A 22,322-nucleotide genomic window follows, 5' to 3' on the forward strand; every position below is an offset into this window, starting at 1 on the left:
AAATAAGGTTGAGATAATAATAATAATAATAATAAACATAGAAGCATAGAATCATTAAGGTTGGAAAAGACCTCTAAGATCATCTAGTCCAACCGTCAACCCAACACCTCCATGCCTACTAAACCATGTCCCAAAATGTTTTTCTAATGTTTTTCTAGAAATAAGGTTGAGCTCCAGAGCTCTGCTTCAGCATCTAAATTGGGGTGGGTTTTTTCCATCTTGAAACACAACCCTGCTAAACTTTGTAAAAGCTTGGCACAAAATCTGCAGCGAGATTGCCCCCACGCCGGTCCCGGGAGCGGGGCTGCAAGCCCCTGCTCGCATTCAGAGCAGGCTACTTTTATCCAGCAGCTATGGAGAACACATAAACCCTGTTGAGAGAGCTGGGTCAAGAAGCCAGACCTTGTCCCTTCCCCAGCACAGCAGCAAAGGGAGAGGACTTCATTCTGCCTGCTCCCTGGCACCTTCAAAACTTTCTCTGTCTTCTCAAAAGGGCTCAGGAAGAGCAAATGCGCTTACGACACCAGAGGACAGGAGACCCACAGCAGACCCTGTTGCACAAGGCAGCACCGTCGAGCTCCCAGCCCCGAGGCGGTCGGCACTAAACGGAGGGACTGGTGTCACAGCCCTTCGGGAGAAACCTTCAGGGGGTGCACCCAAGAGATTTTGCCTCTTCCCAGGTTTAGGAGGGACCAAACCTTTCCATGTTTTAACAGGACCAGACAGGAACAAATTGTGTTTGCTGTCTCCGAGGTGGGAAATGGATGCCATCTCACACCACACCCAATGGTACATTCTGGAGGAATTTGTAAGCGTTCTCTACAGGAGATCATTTCACCCAGAAATCCCTCATAATTATAATTTCTTTTGAAAAGAGAGGAGTGATTTGGTTTAAATACTTTCCCACCCCAGGACATAAACAAGCAAGTGGTCAAGTAACTAAGGGAATCCAGGTGTTTCTATATACTTCTTCAAAGAACAGACAAAATGTGAAGATACTTTCAGAAGGCAAAACAGCATTATAGGATTAGCTGCTGTCAGTGGGAGACGCCTCTCTCTGTGGTATAACTTCTGCATAATTATATATTTCTTTCTTGCCTAGCCATTAAATGAATGCACTTGATGAGAAAATGAACCATGTAGCACATAATGATACAAAAAAACCCATAAAAACCTATGAGAAATGATGAACTTTGTCCAAACCTTCCTCATGAGATTCGTTACAGCTCTTCATTATAATTAATCATTTTCAAGAGCAATATTTGATTTTAAATGCAGATTTTGACTTTTTGTCTAATACCTGGTACACAAACTCAGCTGAAAGGGAACAGTACTGTAGTACGATTTTTTAAAGTCTTCTTTCAAGTTTTAAACTGCATCGGGGGAATATCTGGTTCAGGGAACAAGGAGGAAAAGGGACAGGGGGTAGACTGGAAGACAAATACCTCTGAGTCTGGCATATGTTCCCATTAAAGAAATCCAGCTATACCATACAGAAAACAACATCCAGAAACACTGTGTCTAAGACTTAATTTGAATTTTTTGTTTGGAGCTTGCACAAGCCCATCGAGGGAGAAGGATTCTGTCTGTGTTAGCCCCGCAGTACATAGACCACACTCAGTGGTCCTACATGTATGTGATTACGGATTTTGGAGCGTCCTGCTTTGCTTCTAGACTGGGGACGGGGACGTTATCCCCAGGGAGGCTGCAGGGGCCGAGAGGGACCATGACTCGTGCCAGGCAGGGGAGAGCAGCAGCTCTCCTCCTCCTGGGCACCGGAGAAAATCAGCCACAGCTGTTTACTGAGTATCGCAGTTGAGGGGATGCCGCTTCCTCTTCTTTTACTTGGGCAATCTCCAGCTATATATTAACTCGCACTTCTCTGCCGGTACACCCCACAAACTTTAATTAGACTTTATTTGCCTTTATACTCAAAACCACACAGGTTCTGTTGAAGTAGGCCAAGGGGAAAAATACACCTTGGGTTTTGCCATACTGTGAAGGATGCTTGCAAACAAGCTCGGTTCCAAATCTCTCTCAGACAGCGTATACACTGTAAGGATTAGTGTTGTGAAGAAGCGTCTAGGGATTTTTTTTTTTTTTAATTATTATTTTTTTTAGAAAGGCTACCAGGCATGTTCAGAAACTTACGTTAAAGCGGTTTCATTAGCAGAATTATAATCCTGCCATCTAACTACTGCATTTTATGAACCTCTGTGGGGTTTCTGAACCAGACTCATCATACACTTAGTGAAATATATTCAGGAATTTAAAAACAAGGTGGTGCAGAATGAGGACGGGCATATCTTACCTCAGCAGAGTTGGCTGAATTCTGGACACCAGCAAATCCATGTCCTCCAGCTGAATCAAAAATCTATTAAAAATATTACAGATAAATAGATAGGTTATGCAAATAAACCCCTTTATTTCTTACCTGTGTTAGGTAAATTCTTTGAAAAAATAAAAATGAAAACTAAATTAATAAATATATATCAACCTGCTAAACCCCAGGGATCTTTTTGGACTTTTTATCACTTTATTCTGACTAGAAGAAGTATTAAAGAAATACAAATCTCCCTCTATAAAGAAAATTTAAGCAAGTTTTCTCTTTCAGGCTACATGCACACTTCACATTCAAACATCTATAAAAGCATCCATGTCCTTGTTTTTTCCTATCTACTGTTTAGCAATAAGATTAAAGTCATTTACCTTCAAATCATGCGCTACGCTCGAAGTTATAGCTTCACCCTTCAGGATACTATTAGGTATAGCTACAAATCTCATAATGATTTAAAGGAACTATTTGAAATCATTGTTGCTGTTTTCTAAAACTTCTTACCCTATAGTTTTTCATCTCTTCTAACCGAGCAGCTAGCTTGACACGATCGATGGAAACTTTTAGCTTAGCTTTAAAGGCATACTTGACCCAAAACCCACACTATTAAGTACTGAAAATAGCTGACTACTGTGTCTGCTTTGGAAGTGATGAAAGCAGAAACTGAGACTTACGTTCCCCATCTGTTTTGATGCTTAACTACTAGTATCTCACAAAGGTGTTATGCTTATTAATGAAATTTTTAAAAATGCAATAAATGGCTATGGATACAATCAGATATTTTGGTGATAAGGGTCGTATAAACATACAGATAGATCTATACAGTTTATACATGATGTTGAGATTTGCAGGTAATAACATTACCCTCCCAAAGTGCAAATCTAAATGGCATTTTTTTTTTATTCCTCCTGCAGTCAACAAATCAGGACAATATCAAACTTACATCTGAGCTTTTTTTGTTTAGGTTTTACTTTTCTTTCTTTTTTTTTTTTTGTACTAGCAAAAGCCTTTCGGACAATCCAAGACAACAACAAACTTTGTCTTAAAATTTCATATAAAATCCAGTTTGTGCCAATGCAAATAAAGGGCACCACTTCTGAACTTCCTCTTCCTTGTCTCACCCACAGATGTAATTGAAGTATTTTATTGTTTATGATTTCTCAAAACAGTTCATCATTTAGACACAAGAAAGCAGATAAGCGTTTAAGAAACTGAGGATAATGTGAGCCTAGACATCCCCCATCTGCTACAGTGCAGTTTTATTAACTGATTTGTAAAAGACTGAGACACTTCGTTAATGTTTACAAAAGCCTCCCAGCATAGAAACTCTGAAACTTTTTTTTATTAATACCATAAAATTAAACTTAAAATAAAATTAAAAACTTCTCTGACACAGCTATGTTCAAGAATATACCGTCTAATTTTGAAGCTACGGTACGGCAGATAAAAACATACCAGCTCCAGTCAAATGAACTTTAATTAAATCCAAGAAAGCAAGACATTTTTAACCTATTGTTTGACATCGACATCACAACACAATGAGCAGAGAAGCAAGCTCCACTTCTCTGCTTAACCCAGTTTTCCAGTGGGCTGAAAGAAATGACAAGAAAGGCAGCCTCAGGCCTATTCTGATTTTGATATACAATTACGTGCATACACACAAGTCTGAGCAAGGATGTGGCTCCCTTTTCAGGCACCTTCTAGGTTCGTGGGTCAGTTTTCAAGCCATGCCCTTAAAAATTCCTCACTTTTATGGGTATGAGTCATAGCCCGGTGTTACTCGTATGCAACACTCTGCATTTACATTTCCTTAATTTTATTGTAGGATGTTTAATAAAAATTAAAAAAAAAAAAAATCCAGAATCTCAGCTCATGGATGAAAAATGAACATCTTTTTGGGCCAGCTGGTTGCGAGGTTTGGGACAAGGAGGGCGAGGACGTGCCGGGGGCACCTCCTCCGCACTCAGAAAAGCGCTGGGAGGGCAGCAGGAGCCTCCGCTCCTTGCCACGAAAATAAGATGCCCTGTCCCTGAGCTCTGCAGAATCCCCTTCACGGGCTATAAAGCATACGGGAGGACATATTACCCGGTTAAGACAGTGTGAGGCATCAGCTCCACTGGGAACGGAGCTAAGGGGCATAACATCCCTTCCCTCGGGGCTCTTATTCATAAAGAAATAGAGGTGCAGGACTTGCAGACCAGCCTCACCTGCTGGGGAACACAGGGGAAATTGTGTAAAAAGGATGACCTGGAGAAATTTCTCCTTCAGCTCCCTCTTTCATAAGACAGACTTGAGTTTTATTCTTACCCAATTTCACCATGTAAACGCATCTTGATCGATATGCTAAAATGCGTAACAGTCACCTGAAGAAGCTTAATCCCAGTGTAACACATAGATAAATATTTACCTGTTAAAAATACAAACCACTAGACCAGAAAATCCTGACGTGTTATTTTGCAACATTAAATCTGTTGCATCAGCTCTGGGACTATTGCAGTATGCGTACAGATAGGCTTGTTTAAATATTCCACAAGCAGATTACCAGACATGCAAGAACAGCCAATTTCCAAGTGCTGATCGTAGATTTTTGACTAATAAAATCAAAATACAAGGGCCAGGGAACAGCAGGAGCAAAGTCACCTAATGAACAGTGCACAAAATACTGCTCTGCAGGAGAAAGAGCAGACATGGCAAAGGCTAGTGAAGACAGTAATATTCCGAGTGTGGGTTCACCTCTATGCCTCCTGCCTCACCGTCAAGGAAATGTCTCTGCTGTTGTTTACCTTTTTGTCAGGGAGAAGGCAGCGAACTTTTGTTTTGCATTTAATTGTGTTTTTATTGTGAAAATAGAGACTCCTGAAGTGTGGGGTTTACACTAAACGCGTGCATGGGCCATTAGTTTCACAAAGAGAAAATGACGCTGCGAGATGCTGTCGCTTCACTAGCAGTAACGCAGCCTTTCAGCGGGGGCACGCACAAGCACAGCCCCTCTCCCCGGGGCCGGCTGGCCCCAGCACATCAAACCTGCGCCAAGCCTTCCACTGGTGTAAACTGGCACGGCTTTATTAGTCAGCCGTCTGCACCTACAGCTGCCCTCCTGCGTGACAGCAGTCTTCTCCTCTTGGCTAAAATGTACTTCCAAGCAGGGCGCGTTGCTTTGAGAGGCCGTGCCAGATGGCTGTCTTTGCAGCAGTCTCCCCTCTTTTTCTCTTGAAGACTCACCTGTGTTACTCTACATTAAATTGCAATAGTACTTCAGAGTCCCCGTCATAAGCCAGCACAACACTGTGTTAAGGACTGTGCATACAGGTTATCTCCAAAGAAATCCTACTTCCAAACAGTTTGCAATGTGCCAGAAGGCAAGTTTTGTTACAAATTCAAACCTGATGGTCTCGTGCTGCTGATAATAAACTAACCCACTGGGTCAAAACGCCTCATTCACCAATCCTGTTTATCACAGAGAAACCCAAAATTAGATATATACTCTTCACAAGTGACAGTCCCGTTGCAAGTCTGCCATGTCTACTGAAACTGCAAATGCAAATTTGATGGACAGATGTCTCCTACCCTGTGCACCAACAGCACCTCGCAGGATGAGCCCCAGCAACAAGCCCTTCTATGCTATCCCCAGCAAATAAGATCTACCTGAGTTATGGAAGGTCGCTTTTCTTTTCCTTTTCTTGCCAATGTGTCCAGTCCTTTTAGCGAAGAAAATAAACCCTTCTTATTTCGGACTCTTTGTGACAGAGATAGGGTACGTTTCCTGAGAGCAGCTTCATCCCTGGAGCAGATCTATTTAAACACAGAGACAGGCCTTCCTATATCACTTTCGTAAGAACAACATATCGACAGTTATTTCAACTTGAGGCATCAAATGAGAGTTACTTCAGTCCACCTCAATGTAATATGCCAAGGTGCAAGGACAGTGTTTTAAGCTTTCAGTGGTGATGCTCGTTTTGGTATTCCAGTGGTGCAATAGTGTGATTTTTTTGTCATGAGGCAAAATTAGAAGGTCATAGGAAGGGAGGAACTGAGAAAATATTGCTGTGTACAACAAAAGAAGTTAATGAAAAGACTCCAAAGAAGAATGATAACCTATCATTGAGATATGAAATTGCTAGAGGAAGAAAGTATCTCAAAATTGCCAAACATAGGAGATAAACGTGCTATGGCATTGAGTTATTAACAAGCAACGACATAAACCACACAGATAAAAACAGTGGCAGAGAGAAACACATTCCCTGACGGGACTTTCAGAACTACTATTCAGACTGACTTCTCATGCAGCCGATGTGGTCCACCCCTCTCTGCCAAGATCTGCCTCACAGCTCTGCCAAGGTTAAAGAGCAGGGGCAAACCTGCTACTGCCATACTCCACTTAAAGCCGACAGGGTGACAACAGCTTACAGCAGCTGAGGACCTCCCTCATTCTTCTTTGCAAACACAGGCCACAGTTCTTAAAAAGTGACTTCAAATTTCGGATTCGCTCTAGTTTTAGCCTATTCTAAAAATACTTCCTCTTCAGGAAGGTATCAAACTGTTTCTGAAAAATAGAGCCATCTGGGACCTCCAAAAAAGATCACCTCAGCCCAGAGGGACCTGAATCACTTTTGGAAATTTCAGTGGTAGGCTCTTTTCACCCTAAGTGACTTAGCTCCTATACACTTTAAACTCTGAACTCAGTGGAGGTGAAATCGCTGTGACAAAATTGCAACACAATGACTCATGTACATCTGAAGAATATTTTGGTTTGTTTCTTTTTTAGATATAGGTCAGAAGTACCCAATTCTGGAGTCCTCAGGGGCCAAAAAAAGAGTCATGGCCATATCCTCATGGTTTCAAAGTCCATGTCTGTGGAAGAAAATTTTTTTGTTGTTGCAGTCAAGGAAAAGCAGAAAGGGTGAGAAGGGAACAGGGCTGTCTGAGCCAATGTCTGTGGGTGCAGCCATGTATTATCCCAGCACAATTCCACATCTAAGTGCAATATTAATGATGGCTTTGTGTAATGCACCCATGAAAAGTAGATTCAGACTTACCAGTGCATGGAAGGATGAGACGGAGAAAATGCCGAGCCGCCCCAGTGCCAATTTTGAAGGACGACTGGCAGCAGCTAAAAGGCTCTTTGGGTTTGGGAGCTCCCCACCTTGCAAACTGGCTAGGTAACATCGCATTCGGAAAAGGTCCATGTTAAATTTTTCCAGGTTCTGTTCCCATTGCTGGATCTGTTTAGATATAAAAAGGGACAATTAAAAGGCGAAAAACGTCTTTGTGGGCTGCCCTGAAAATTCGAGCTCTTCCACAAACCCATAGTAAATTACTTTCATCTGGTGGTATATGGATTAGATTAGTTATTCCCTGCCAAAACACATTCAGTCATATTGTGTTACATCAACCCAAAAGATGGCTTGAAATAAAACAAAGCTGGTGGTCTTAAATGCATACTGACAAGATGAACATACCATGAACTTCGGGTAGTTTGATAGCCACAAAAGCAGTTACATAAAAACACAACCCTGTGGTTCACAAAGGCTTTCCCTCGCCCCCGCCCCCCGCCCCCTTCTCTCTCTCTTTTCTGGAAATTAAGTTTTGTTTCCTTCATTTTTATGACCTTAGATTGTATAGCTGGCTGGCTGAAAGCAAAGCTGCATAGCTACACTAATGCACTACGCAAAGTGAAGTAGCTACACTGATAGGTCCTGCTCATTCTTTACTATCGACATAGGGCCTCTCTATCTGTAAACAGGAGACAATATTGGCAACACAAGCATGTGTGGTTCTTTGTCTGACTAACAGGTTAAGACATGCTTACGCTCAGGCAAACTGCAAAAATGAGCTATATATGCCCAATACAAATCACTGGACCAAAAGCAAGAACGTATATATACCCTCCATGTCATTTTTAAACGTATCTAACACAGGTACATGCAGATGTGACAGACATCTTAATCCAGTTTCAATGTAAAATTAGGAAAGTGAAGAGATTCAAGTATTTACTAGACAAAGTTCTGAATCAAGACTCAGATGACAGATTTTAAGCATCTGTGTAGATACACACTCACACACAAACACGTTTTCTTATGCACGGCACAAAAGTCAAATTTTGCTTTTCATTTCCCCAACTTACAGATTGGTAGTTGCAGCTAAAAATCTGCCCCACAGTCTACAATATACATTAACACCGATAAATAGTACAAATAAAAAGGCAGCTGTGTTTAATAGAGTAGGCACATTCACACATGGGAAAGCAGAAAAGGCATGTCCATTATGTTAACGTACACTGAAGTTCATGTACTGAAGATCGTTAAAATCCCCTGACAATGCTTATCTTTCAGCGTCAGCTCCAATCACTGCATGTTGGTTGTTCAACAGGTGGTTTAGGGCTCTGGAGAAAGTTCATCACATTGTGTCTAACATGCATTGACTTCATACCTTTCACCGGCACGCCCTGCCTGTCCTTGTACATACAGGGCATTATCACCTTACATTGAGATTAGCCAAGGTTGGGACAAGCACCCTTGTGACTCAGAAACAAGCTGATAAATATAATAAAAATCTCAGGTGAACTATGACCCGCAGGCTCATCTAGAAGCAAAATCAGTTCAGTTTCCTTATAATGCTGCCAAATATCACAAGAACTAAACAAGAATCTTGCCTCTTACTTTCAACAATGAAGAAGTGAGCAATGAAAGGGTGAAAAAGGCCCTGTTAACAAAATGGTGCTGAGGCTTGTACTATAACTGAGACGTTACCTATTCTGGCTTCTTAGACATGTGCTCACAAACTGTGGCATCAGTTATGGTTATACTTTTGGGAGTAAGAGGTAATCTTATTTGGCAGGGAAGGTGAACAAAGGGAAGACAATATACCATCTTGTACATCTGCAAATGCAAAATTATAATTTACAGTACACTTAAAAGTCTTTCAAGGAATGACTATTAAAAGCAAAAGATAGAATTTACAAAAGCTCATCATGAGAGCAATTCACAAAAGTCCAGAGAAAAGGTGAGAGATATACACATAACGAAGATGCCTCATCTAATCTCTCACCACAGACATTCAAAACATGCATCTTTTGTGCCCCAGAAAGAATAACCATTTTTTTTTCTTGGGTTTGTTTGATCATTGCCCTTTACTTTTCATTCTTTGTGCTCTCAGATACTCCTCACAGAGCATTTTTCTGCTTGCCAGGACTTTACGCATGGGACAACTCCAATAGGAGGGTTTGTGATGAGCTCTTTCTCTGTGTCGACACTCAACCAGAATGAAAACATGGATGTCAGCTTTTCACAAAGCCAAAAGCTACAAGCTCAGGTAAAGTCTTTCCCTTTGGGATGACACCTCCATGGGTACAGAGCCAAGCCAACTCTGAATAGCTCGGGAACAGAGCAAGGCTTGTTCTGGGCACTGCTGGAGTGGACTATCCTGTCCCCATTGCACACGAGATGAACACAGGCATCCTTGTGTTTCTGAGGCCTTCTTCAAAATCCCCATTAAACGTTTCTACTAGATGTATTTTAAAATAAAGACAATCTAAGAAGGGGGAGTGGGGTACAACATGAGGACATTCTGAAGAAATAATTAAATTACGGTGTTTATCAGTCACGCAGGATGCTAGCTAATCAGCTCCAAAAGCATCCGTAATCACGATGTTACATTTAATGGCATTAGCAAAAGCTGTAGGCAGGGAATTTCTGGAATTGTCTTGTAGTCTTATCAAAACCAGGGATGTCTGGAACCAATTGGAGACCACGAACCAATACCAGCTGCTATTTGTCTAAGCCTTTTAAACTATGATAATTCTTCCTAAAGATTTATATTCTTGAAGACTAAATGGGGAAGCACACAAATGAAAAAGCAACAACTTCAAAGCGCAGTATGACCTGGTCCATGAAGTTAATTTACAGCCTGCAGACTAGCTGCTGCAATCCGTATTCTGCTGTTGTGCGAGGCAAATCTCTGCCCCACGTGGGAGGACTGCCCGAAAGACGGCTCAAGGATTAACTTCATCACGCACAGACAAAACGGCCCTTTTGAAATCTGCTCGAAAGCAAAGGAGAAAAAGTGGATGCACCAGACAGCCGTGAGAGTGGGAATGGGTGACAAAGGCCAACAGCAGCACAAAGCGAGTCTGCAAAGAGATAAGAGATATGGCCCGACGTGAGGCACGCCAAAACAAGCACACACACGTGAAACGCTCCTTGCATGACCTGCTCAGCTGTTGTTGCGCTTGCCTGCACCGCCGGCTACAGCACCCAAGGCATCCAAAAACCATCCTCTCTGAGTCACTGTTTCAAAACTTCCATGTGAATTTCTAGGAAAAGCATTAAAGGCTTTTCCTAGAGGAAAGGGAGGATGTCATTCTCAGTAGAGCCAAATGTTAGGCAAGGATTTCTGGATTTATTGGTCGCATAAGAGCACCTGGGAGAAAGGCAAGGAGGGGCCACCCAAATAAATGCGTTCAGCCTAATAGGATCTCTGTAAGGTAGAGAGAAAAAGGAGGCTGTGGCAGAGAGATAGAAAGGAGTAAAACGTGGGAAGCCTTAAGAATTAGGGCCATGAATTATTTAGCCTGGGCCACCAGGAGAACTCATGCAAGGAAGCCTGGTGCAGGGACAAGACAGTAATTACGTGGGGAATGCTAAGTGAGCGGACGAGCTTTTGCATCAGAGACCTAGTTCAGGAATGAGCTTTTAAGAGTTAACATACAAAGGAACATCAGCATGGTACTTTTGGCAGTACTTTAGCAGTAATGATAATTTTCAGAACATAAATAGCCAATTCTCCTCCAGGTTAGTGAAAAATCTATTCAGACACTAGGAAACAGTTGTAAATTAATTATGTTTTAAATTACACAAACATATGAGCTAAAGGAAGATTCTTGAAAGCAGGTCTCTGTCAATTCTATAACTCCGTTTAGGTTTTCTGTAGGTAAACTCTAAAGTGGGAGCCTGGGAAAGGCAAGAGGTAAATACGTTCAGACCAGACAATACAGACCAGTGTTTTCCAGCAGGTGACATGCGGATCCACAGTTCCTACGTGCTATACAGTCCTCTCTGCAGGTGACATTTCTAGTGGCACCCCCACCTCCACAAGAACATGCCTAGGGTTTGCAGACTGTAAAAGGGAGGGCCCCGACAGTCCCAGCGAAAGCAGTGCCAGTAGTGTTGTTCAGGGATGGTCCCTGGCTCCTCGCTCTTCTTATAGTATGGTGCAAACAGTGTCTTTTTGGGGGCTGGGGAAGGACTGTCTCATTTTCAAATACCTGTTCTGTACAAAGTCAGAAGAGCTCAGTGTAATAAACCCCAAACCAGTATGCAAATGGTGGAAAGCAGTGCCAGAAACGACACCATATCAACTCGAAGTAGCAATACTTCAGGGACCTTGAGGAAGGATGGAAGAAACTTCCTGGACAGCTCAACTGATAATAAAATACGTTTTCCACTTTGCACTTAGTTAAGGTAGCACAAAGGAAAAGCTGCACAGGGAGGAGGGCCTTCTCTCAGAGCTTAAGCCTCTAAAACTGATTGGATTTGCTAACAGTTCTTATACCTTATAGAAACATGAGCTCCTCGCTGACACAATTCACTATCTATAGCAGTAAAAAATTCAGAAATTTTCCCCTATGCAACATCTTCTTCCCAGATGGAAAGTGTCTCTGCAAGCTGATGTAGGGAACTCTATGGGTTTAAAAGAAACTTCTGCTGCTGTTTTGTATGAACAGCTTTTCAACCACATTACAAACAACACCAAACTCTTTGCATTCCAGTCCCTGGTTCTCAGACACAATGCATATTGTACCCATCTGGATAAATGAGTCACTTGGTTTCTGGGGACAAGGAAAAGATTTTTATTGTCATTACTTCCTAAAGAGAATTTGAAGAAGAAAAAACATCACTCTCCCAGAAATTGCATTACTTTAAAGGACACTACAGAGATACTGTGGTAACTTTTAGCTCAAAGAAATAAAAAAGGGAACATAATAGAGTACAACAACGACGATGTGCAATTAGCGATACCCTTTATTCTTCATTCTGCCTAGTGACTTAAAAACGGTTAAGAAAACTTCCTGGAATAACATGACAACAGCTTTTTTTACAATAAATGCCATCTTTCTGCTTGTTTTGGAAGGACAGAGTTTTCATAATTTCTAACCAAAACAGACAGAGGAAATCTTATTCCCAATACCACTGGTAGCACAAAAGTGCACCCACATGTACCTAATTTACATTCTTGTCAATAATCTGATTGAAATTGGCGGTACCACATGTATGTCTATAGCTAGGGATGTAATTAAGAAAGCCACTGAATCTTATTATCCAGCTGCCCCTCCCCAAAAACCAGAAGACCAGCCCTTCCTCCACAGGCTCCCCCACGAGCTTCGTCGTATGAGATAATGCTATGCAACTCCACATTCAGTAACAGTTTATTCATTATTTTACACTCAGTCTCTGTGAAACAAAGATGGAAATTCACCCATCTACAAACCAGTAATTATAGTGGTGAGGAGAATGGAGATGACCTTCCTTAACTTTCCTGGCTGCCTACTCACTTCATTCCTCAGTGACCAGCTACTACCAACAGAGCAGGATTTTGCTAATGATGTAGACAGGGACCATCCTACACTGAAGAGTGACACCCGAAAAGAAATAGTACTGAATCTCTCAGAAAGCGGAGCTCTGCTCTAGCCAGTTCAAAGACCACCCAAACTGAAGATCTGTTAAAACAAGTTTAGATATTGTTTTCTAGTTTAGGAGGATATGGAAGAAAGAAAAGTAACTGTATACTGTGATTCACACTGAATTTGTATACAGCAAAACTGGCAAGTGCTAGCAAAGTTCCCTGAAAAGGTTCTCTTTGAGTGTTGTTATTGGAGTTTTCATCAGAATGTCAGACAATATTTCATCAGACGGTTTAAAGAAAATGAAGACATGAAATGTGGGCTTTGGGGAGCCTGAAGAATAAGATACCCCAAACTACTCCAGTCACATTGTTATAAATGTCAGAGAAAAAAGAAAGTGTCAGGTACATTTTAAACACAAAAAGTAATGAAGTTACACTCTGTGTAAAAACCAAAGACCACTGCAGGGAAGGGAAGAAAGGTAATAATGGATTTAATGACTACCCAGAGTAAACAGGACACCACCTTACTGATCCCCTTATTTTGATTTTTATGGCAACAGATAAACTACTTTTAGTTGGAGGACACACATGAAAACTTCCATAAAAATCACCTCCAAGCATGTGCCTGTTCTTCTCATTAATGCCTCATCATTTCAGTGCCTGCAAGTAAATACCTACGTTCACAACCCAGCTGATAAGTAAGTTAAGTATCATGTGCACAGAAAATATGAATCACATGAGAAACCTCTGAATAGCTTGGAAAACACGATTATACCAATATATTAAAATTTGAAGAGAAAAGCCCAGAATGCTTTCAAGAAACTATTATTCATATTATTGTTCTAAAACGAGACAACACAATAGATTTATGTACCAAGTACATAAAGAAGTACACCCAGAGCTGCAGTGTCCTCACTGTGAGGTATATTTTCCAACACATTAAAACCAGTTCTACAGGCACAGACAGCCTCGCTTTTGACTTAATGTGCAATATTCTGTTAAAAGAGCTCTGAATAAATGCTAATAATCCCTTTCACTAACTTCAGTAGCAGTTAGGGCTCCATATTCACAGCAAACACTGTGATTTCTCTAGCAGGTTAAACAGCTAGGAAAACTAACATTTTTTTAAAGACTGTGACTCCACGGGCTTTGAAATTCGTCTCGGCGCCAGGGGATTTTCAAACTTGCTACCTTTCATCCTAATTCTCTTTGGTTTAGGGGAGAAGTTACACCCTGGGGGAATACCACCACCCACAACATATTTATTGCATACAGTAATATAAACACACGTGGCTGTAGGTAGTATGTGCAGAGCTGGGATTTCCAGCCATGTCACCAGTGGCCTACTGGGACTGGTTGCTCTGGGTACACCGCTCTTGCAGATGCTTCACTGATCTCTTCTAAACTGCCCCACAATACCAATAGCTTTGTGAAGGGCTGCCATTTTCTCTTAAACAGTTACTAAGTCTATTATTATATTATTGGGCCAGTAAACCCAGATAGAGAGAATCCCTGATTTAGGTTGCAAGGCTGAACACATTTCTCAACCAGTTCGATAGCATCAAGTATCTAAAACAATCATTTCTCTAGAAAACCAATATTTCCTTCTCATTTTTTTGTTTGCATTTCTTCTGTTTAGCACTAGCTTTATCAATTGCTAGCCTGCAAATCCACCATATTTAAAATACAGTATCAGATGAGCTTCTCCAGTCCATTTGCTGGACACCAAAAAGAAACATGTATGTACATTAAAATACCTATAGCAATTTTATAAGTCCAGGTTTCCTTACTGCAACTGCCTTTCTGGTGATGGTAACTGTGAAACAAGAAAAGGTTTTGCTTGCTTGTAAAGCCCTGTGAATTACTAAGTCTTCAGCAGAGAAGTATTGGTTTTAAATCAATACAGATGGGAAAGAAAATAGAAAGCTGAGGTTGGGTGGTTGCTTTTCTGAGGAAGAGGAAGGAAAAGGAGAAAGGATTTAGAAATCACAGTTTCCAAGATAATTCCCTAGTGGAAAGAAATTAAGACTGTGCCTTCTACATAAAAAACCACCATGGTCCCTCTGAAGTCAATCACACTACTTCCGTTGACTTCCCAAAATATATCACCAGTGAAGTTTTCCAGCACAGGATGTAGGGCATGCTTATAAACGACAGTATTGGCAATACAATATACTTCAGCATGGAGGAATCATAACTGCCACATGATTGAAAACACCACCAAATTTACACAAAATCAAACCCAGAATTTATATTCCTCTTGTTACTCAAAGTGGGCAAAAGACAACTAAACAACCGCAGTTACTAAACAACTGAGCTACATACATGCAAACTTCTCCCTCAGGAATAATGTTTTTTTCAAAATTGTTAGCTTACTAAGTATATTAAGAATTCTTGGTTACTAATTACATCAAGATTTTTTTTTCCTTTGCAAAAGCCCATCTCTGAGACATTAAATCAAAAGATTAGGAAACCCAGTTATCTATTGACTTTTCTCTGAAGTGACTTTGCCAATAAACCTTCAGCAGTTGTAAGGAGAGATTTTATAGAGATCAAAGGGATCAAGACTGGAGAAAATGATCATTATAAATTTATTGTTTGCTAACTAGTGGATGTTTGCACATGATCCATCTCACTCTTTGTCTCACTGGTTTGCCCGCATTCAATGTTTTGAGACATTCACAGACAGAAGATTAACAGGAATAAATCTTCTGCAGCCCTAGTGATGGATTTCAGTTCTAGCAGAACACAGCCAACTTCTTCCAGGGACTGAGCTGGAAAACAAGGGCAGTTGTTCAAGGACAGAACATCTCATTAGCAGATATTAAGAGAGCATCATTAATACTCTTCAGCTGACTCTAGACAAACTACCATCAGTACCTAATGGGGGAAGGGGTAAATTAAGGTAATATACATCAGGATTTTTCCTCAGTGCACCACATGTTACAAGCACTAGACATCTCTAGAAATCTGTATACTCTTCTAGGTCTCAAAACCTACTGCAATAAAAGGATGCTTAATGTTTTTCCTCCTCCATTCACCTCACTAGGCTCTGGACCATGAAATAAAGTGACTTGGAAATAAATTACGAACTTCTGAGCACTCAAAGGGCTCATGAACATCTGCACCACAAATCCCTACACAAGCCTGCATACTTACTGAACTCTGCTCATATAGCTTCAGACTGAAGCGTGCTACAGGAGCTTGACAGTGAAGTCAGTACCAGCCAGCCTGCCCTTCATCAAGTTCAAACCAGTAGAGTAAGAATTTTAAATATTATAAGCATCAAATTCATGAAACTAAAAGTGTTCCACTAACCAATGAAACATAATTATGCTGTATTGGATCAAAGGAAATAAACTTCAGTTGCTACTCAAGAGGCCGTAATGTACAGCCTAAAGTAATGACAGAGCAATAGCTACTCTGACTGGAAAGGCAGGTAGGGATGGGCTCTCAAATACCTGTCAATGAATTCAAATTATCAGATGTCTTCTGGTAATGGCCTAATAAAATAAAAGATACAGCAACCTCAGTCCACAGACCTATTAGGCTAAACTGCTAGACAAGTTTAGTACATGAGAGGCCCTGGGTAGTGAAGCTTTTGCCTGAACACTAAGCATGTCTAATTAAAGCATGTTTTTCCAGCTGCTGCCTGCAAAACCGGGGACATGGGCAAGATGTCAACACCTCAAGATGTACTTCCATAAGGTATCTTATGGAGCGATTCCTGGTTCACGTGCTGGAAGTGAGAGCAGAGTAAGGCTTGATGTCTGTGCATCACCGTACAGACAATAAGGTGACCATTTTCACTGAAGAACAGTTCTAGCTGCTCATCAATCTGCCCAGACCTTTTGTCTTAGGCATGGCTTGGTACATACACACCCTGAACACTAAATTTTGGGGGGGTTGTTCTGGTTTTTGTTTTAAAACCAAATCTTAGTGGTGGATTTTCCTCAGCACTAAGCTGCTGCTTTAGCCACGATTCAGGCATTCCTACCACCATAATTTGAAAACGTGATCAGAATAACACATCAGGCGTTCAGAAGCCATACTCAGATTTGCAGGGGGAGGCAACTGATGACTCAGCTCATCTCTTGCTGCAATGAAACAAAATTAGCCTGGACACAAGTTTGGATGCAAACATTTTGTCTGCTCCAGTCATGGGCAAAGATCTTGCATGTAGTATGTCAGCTCTCCCAAGCTAAGCAGCAATGGGCCTGGGCTTATACCGAGACAAAAAATTCCCACCACGCAACCAGAGGATGTTACGAGAAGTGCTGTTAGTGACTAAGTGTCCCCCTTTTCTTTGAATTGATACTGGTATAATGCTCCAGTGGCTGCCAGTGGTGCTCATGGCAGTGCTTTTCCACCTAGGATGGAAAATGCCAGTCTTTACTTCTTGTTCTCATTTAGACTCCTACGGGGCTTTTTAAGAAGCCTAATGGATCCTGGCCTTCTAGTCATGGCTAAATTTCAACTGAAGTACATGGTTTTGTCTGCCTCAGTCCTTCCTCCAATTTTATTTGGGTAAAGTACTCTTCACATCCTGTCTGGAGGTGCAGAACAGTATTGCTAAGTACCTATTCTTAAATCTCTACTGCCATTCACTAATAAATTAAATTATTCACAGATCGTACTGTATGTTCTGTGGCATGCTATGTAGCAGCTAGATATTATTAACAGCTAAGTATATCATAAACCAGTGAAAATTAATTACATTTTTCCAGAAGAGAAAAGAAATAGTTTTGTGCTCATAAAACAGATTGGTCTGATCCTCAGCTTTGAGGAGCCTACCTCCCGCGCTGCTCTGGATTGCTGTAGAAACCTGGCAATAATTACAACTACCGCGCCAGCTATCCCCAAGACAATTACTCTCAGACCTAGAAAGCACTGACAGTTAGAGCCCAAAGCAAGAAATAATGATAAATATGCTCCTGTGAAAATATTGTTTCCAGTACCTGATTCTCTATGGCCTTCCTGTTTTTTGGATCACTAACAACTGAGAGCTGCAACTCTGCCATCTTTTTCATCTTGCTATCCATGTCAATCTTCTGGAAGAGACTCTTGGTTTGATTTTTCAGCAGCCTAATGGTGTCCTCTTTCCCAAGCTTCTTCGCAAAGAGGGAAGCACAGGCTGAATGTATGGCAGTAACCCAGTTTTCCAGATCCGTCTGGCTTGTCGCCTGTGAAATAAATCAATGGTGCAACATTATGAGCACAGACAAGAGGAAAAAAAATTCTAAAAATTGGCAGCTCTAGGACATGAAGTGCTTGATGGGTTCACTGAGATCTTAGGCACTTTATCTTAAAACCAGTGAAATAAGGTTTTATCTTTAAAACTGTGCAAATAAAGAAACTGTGAGCTTCTCCTGCACTCTGTCATGACCTGCCTCCAACCTTCAGCTTCTGCTTCTTAGATCTGCAAGGTCTGAGGGCTCCGCAAGCACAACAGAGCCCCACAAGCTGTGGGAAAGAAGTGACTTGCATCCTTCATCCCTCCAATTAATTAAGGCAAAAATCAAAAGGTTTCAAAGATAAACCTCCTCTCTTCTGCAGCTAACACAGCAAGAGATGATTTTACATGTAAGGTCTGAGGAGAGGTGTTTGCTTGTTTAAAATATGCCAAGTTAGTGGAGAGAGGACAGCAAGGTAAAGAGAATACATCTGCACAAAGTGACTCTGGAGATATTTACAAGTGTGCCTATGAATCAACATGTTTTTATGCAGGCAGTTCCACATAACAGCGTTCTTTATTAACATTTCCAGTGGTGCAGTTAAGCAGCCAAGATCTTTAGATTATTTTTAGCCTTCTTTTTTGAACATCTTGCTCAAGCAAACTCTGTTTGAGGCCAGCAGATTCAGGGCTGAGCCCATCATTCTGTAAGGGTGAAACGCTAATAGATGTGAAAAAAAATTATAATAAAGCTGATTTTCTAGAAGCTTGTAACCACTAGGTACCAAAAGTGTCTTGCAGATTTGTGATCTGTTCTTTTTATTTCTGAACCATGATTAACTGAGCCAACTGATGTAATATCATATATCCGGTCATACCACACACCTAAATCAATATTATAATAGTATAGTATAATAGTGTAACTATACTACTATTTTTAAGTCAAAGGCACAAGCATGATGTGTATGTATATGTATATACAATCATATACATGCATCTGCATACTCACAAACACATCCTAAAATGCAAACAACCACAAAATTACGTATGCATATTGTTACCTGAAATAGGTAGACATCTCCAAAAGAATTGCTGAGACAGAACACGTTTTCCTTCTTGGGATGTTCTGGAACAGACTGTACTATACTGTCTTCTGCAAAGAGGGCGTATCGAGGCAAACTGCTTTGCTCCATGGAGTTCCTTCCATAGGTGTCATAGAACAGCAGAGTACAACCTTTGCAGTTCAGAGGGACGAAAAGCATAAGGAGAAAGTAAGTTCTGGATCTCACGTTTGAGTTCTCATATATTAATGCTTTTGTGATTGAGTTACCCTTCAATGACAGGGAACATCAGTTCTGCCCCTCTTTTGAAACAGAGAAAAAAAAAAGTAAGACCCTCTAAACTGGAAGACAGGCAAAATTAATGATGTATTCGCCAATGAAAAGTTGGAACAGACATCTAATAGGGACAAAACAAACACTCATAGACTGAAAAAAAAAAAAAAAAAAACCCACAAAACCAAAAACCAAAACCACCAAACCAAAACAGGGTACCTCAATATGGAAGTGTTCAAAGCTAGGTTGGATGGCATTTGAGCAACCTGATCTAGTGAAAGATGTCCCTGCCCATGGCAGGGGAGTTGGACTAGATGATCTTTAAAAGGCCCCTTCTAACCCAAACCATTCTGTGATTCTATGAATAAACTCAGCCTATTAAAATGTTAAAGCATGTAGAAAAGATTAATGCCTGCTTAGTCAAGTTGGCTTTTGTGTTTCTTTATTAAATTGAACCAACTCTTTCATAACAGCCACCTAAGAAATCTTTGTATTTGTTGAAAAGATTTGCAGAAACTTTTGTCTTCAGACAACACGCTTAGTGAATAAACTTCTCAAATTTAAACTGGATTTCCTTGAATCTGCAAATTGTGGACTTAGACAATGCACACAAGCTGAATAATTTAAAATGGTTTAAAGGGGTTGAGTTTGAGCATGTTCAGTCTCACAGATAGTATAACATGTAAGGTACAAGACTTGCATCCAGAAAACAAACTTCATCCCTGATGATGATGAACCTGAGTATAACAAGAGGAATTACTTCTGGAGGACAGCAGAAGAGACTTGATCCCAGTCCCCAGCAGTACAACTACGTTGCCATGTTGCCTTTGGCAGTGAAGCTGGCTTAAGAAGGGCCTGTCCCCTCCACCCCTGCCATTCCTGCCCCATGTCACAATCCGCTGTCCTCCGAGATGCACCGATTTGCCTGTCCAAGGGGTCACGGACTGAACTGCATTACTGAAATAATCTAGTTTAAAACTATCCTGTCTTTCTCAAGAATTTCTTAGGCTAGTTGTGTATTGAAAGAAAATAAGCAAATAAACCTCACTTTCACCTCTGGGAAATTGCAGTTTAATAATAGTGAGTTTGGTGTGGGTTTGTTTTTTTTTTAATTTGGAAGACAAATTAATACTATACTACGGCTGGGTGTTTAACCTGGAAGAACTAAGACCAGATACTATAAATACATTTTGAAAACTGAGAATAACCTAAGCAGTTAGAAAAATCTGAGGCTGGTGGTGGATCCTGCAGCAAGGCGAGCCTTCTCCAAAAGACATGCTCAAATTCATTCAGGAATAAATTCAGAGAAGACCTATGGCCGCATTACATAGCAAGTCAGACTAAATGATCACAGTGGTCCCTTAGGGCCTAGTAATCTATTAATATATTACTATATACATATTCTATATACATATTCAGTAGAGGGCTTGAAACTCAGCCAATATAAGGATTAAGTTTGCTAGGGCTACAGCATTGTTATCTCTCTTGTCCATTTTTTGTTGTTGTTTTTCCTTCAAGTCACAGAGGCACCACAACACAGGGCACCACCAAAACTGAGATTTTGGGTTGACTTGCTGATTTTCAGGCTGTTGGTGTTTCTCTGTGTGACACACTGTGTGTACCTATGCACACACAAATACGCCTAGGAAGTACATACGAAGGGGATGTTGCAAAACCTGCAAAATAGCAATGTTTCCCTTGTGGATGCTTTTAAAATAGTTAGGTAAAACAGTTAGGTAAAAAGTTAACCTTATTTTAGTACTTCTCTAACATTTACACTTAATGCTGTATTAAAAATCCCAAACACATCATCCAAAGTCATGTAAATTTGAGGGGATTTTCCTCAAAGGTCAAATCTGAAATCAGAACCAAAATCAAGGGTTTTAGGATTCTTCCATCTGGTAAATGGGAAGGATGGGCCTATTAAAGTTTATGGGGCACATTTGCTGTGAAAAGTGGTGGAATATACTGGTCCTCATACAGCTGAAATCTAAAGTGTAGGAAAAGTGAGATCCATCAGATGGATTTCATCACATTCTCCAGTGCCAATGAATGTGCAACAGTTACAAGAAAAAGGGAGATGTATATCAGAGATTACTGACCAAATCTTCTGATGACTGAAAAGTTTTCAAAGGAAGGAATCCAATAAATAGAAATGCCTCTATACTACTTAAGTGCACCTTTTCCTATCACTGTCCAGCGTCTCTGGCAGAATATTTAGGGTAAGAGCAAATCCTACAGAGTTGGTCCTATCCTTTCGCCTTAGCAGCCCTCACTTGATTTTCATTATGACACAGACACACTTGGAGATCTCTGCAATTGGAAAAGAAGGATATGGTTTGTTGCACTCTGTACATCAGGCATGATACTTCTGTCATCATTTCAACATAACAGGGCAAACTAAATCAACAAAACCAAGTCCCCTCTTGTATTCAGCAGCAGCAGCAGGACTGTACAACCACTTCCACTTCTGCATTTTAGGGAAGTGCAAATTAAGTTCTATTTTGAACTTCCCTATTTCCCCTACGTGTTATGAAAAAGGTAACTAAAGATACGTCATTTTTTATCCTTTTTTATCCTTTTATCCATTTTTTATCCTAAAAATACAAACATTTTTATACAGTTTGTATGTACATAAATAAAAAATTTTGAAGGGCATGCGTGTGTGTTTAGGTGTACGGCACCCCAGGTATTTCTTCAGGTCAAGCTAAGTGATCCCTGGAAGCAGCTAGTTTCATAAACTCTGACAGACCCACTGGGACTGATTATCGTCCAAGTATTTTAATCAAAACTTGAACTGAAGGGGGAGGGCAATGGGAAGGCAATTTCCCTCGTTAAAATAAACTAATTAGACAGGACA

At 40.7% G+C, this 22,322-nt stretch overlaps 1 protein-coding gene across 2 annotated transcripts in view; it reads right to left on the reverse strand.

The window, feature by feature from the left end:
* Positions 1-22,322, reverse strand: part of TIAM2 (TIAM Rac1 associated GEF 2) — a 143,979-nt gene that overhangs the window by 60,389 nt on the left and 61,268 nt on the right. For both annotated transcript variants that reach the window (XM_075498947.1, XM_075498946.1), the window contains exons 5-9: positions 19,190-19,362; positions 17,914-18,138; positions 7,372-7,557; positions 5,981-6,127; positions 2,312-2,374 (exon numbers count right to left, since the gene is read on the reverse strand). In XM_075498947.1, the coding sequence (XP_075355062.1) occupies positions 2,312-2,374; positions 5,981-6,127; positions 7,372-7,557; positions 17,914-18,138; positions 19,190-19,362 (794 nt within the window). The remainder of the gene's footprint in view (positions 1-2,311; positions 2,375-5,980; positions 6,128-7,371; positions 7,558-17,913; positions 18,139-19,189; positions 19,363-22,322) is intronic.

The sequence above is a fragment of the Mycteria americana genome, chromosome 3, assembly GCF_035582795.1.
Source record: "Mycteria americana isolate JAX WOST 10 ecotype Jacksonville Zoo and Gardens chromosome 3, USCA_MyAme_1.0, whole genome shotgun sequence".
NCBI lineage: Eukaryota > Metazoa > Chordata > Aves > Ciconiiformes > Ciconiidae > Mycteria > Mycteria americana.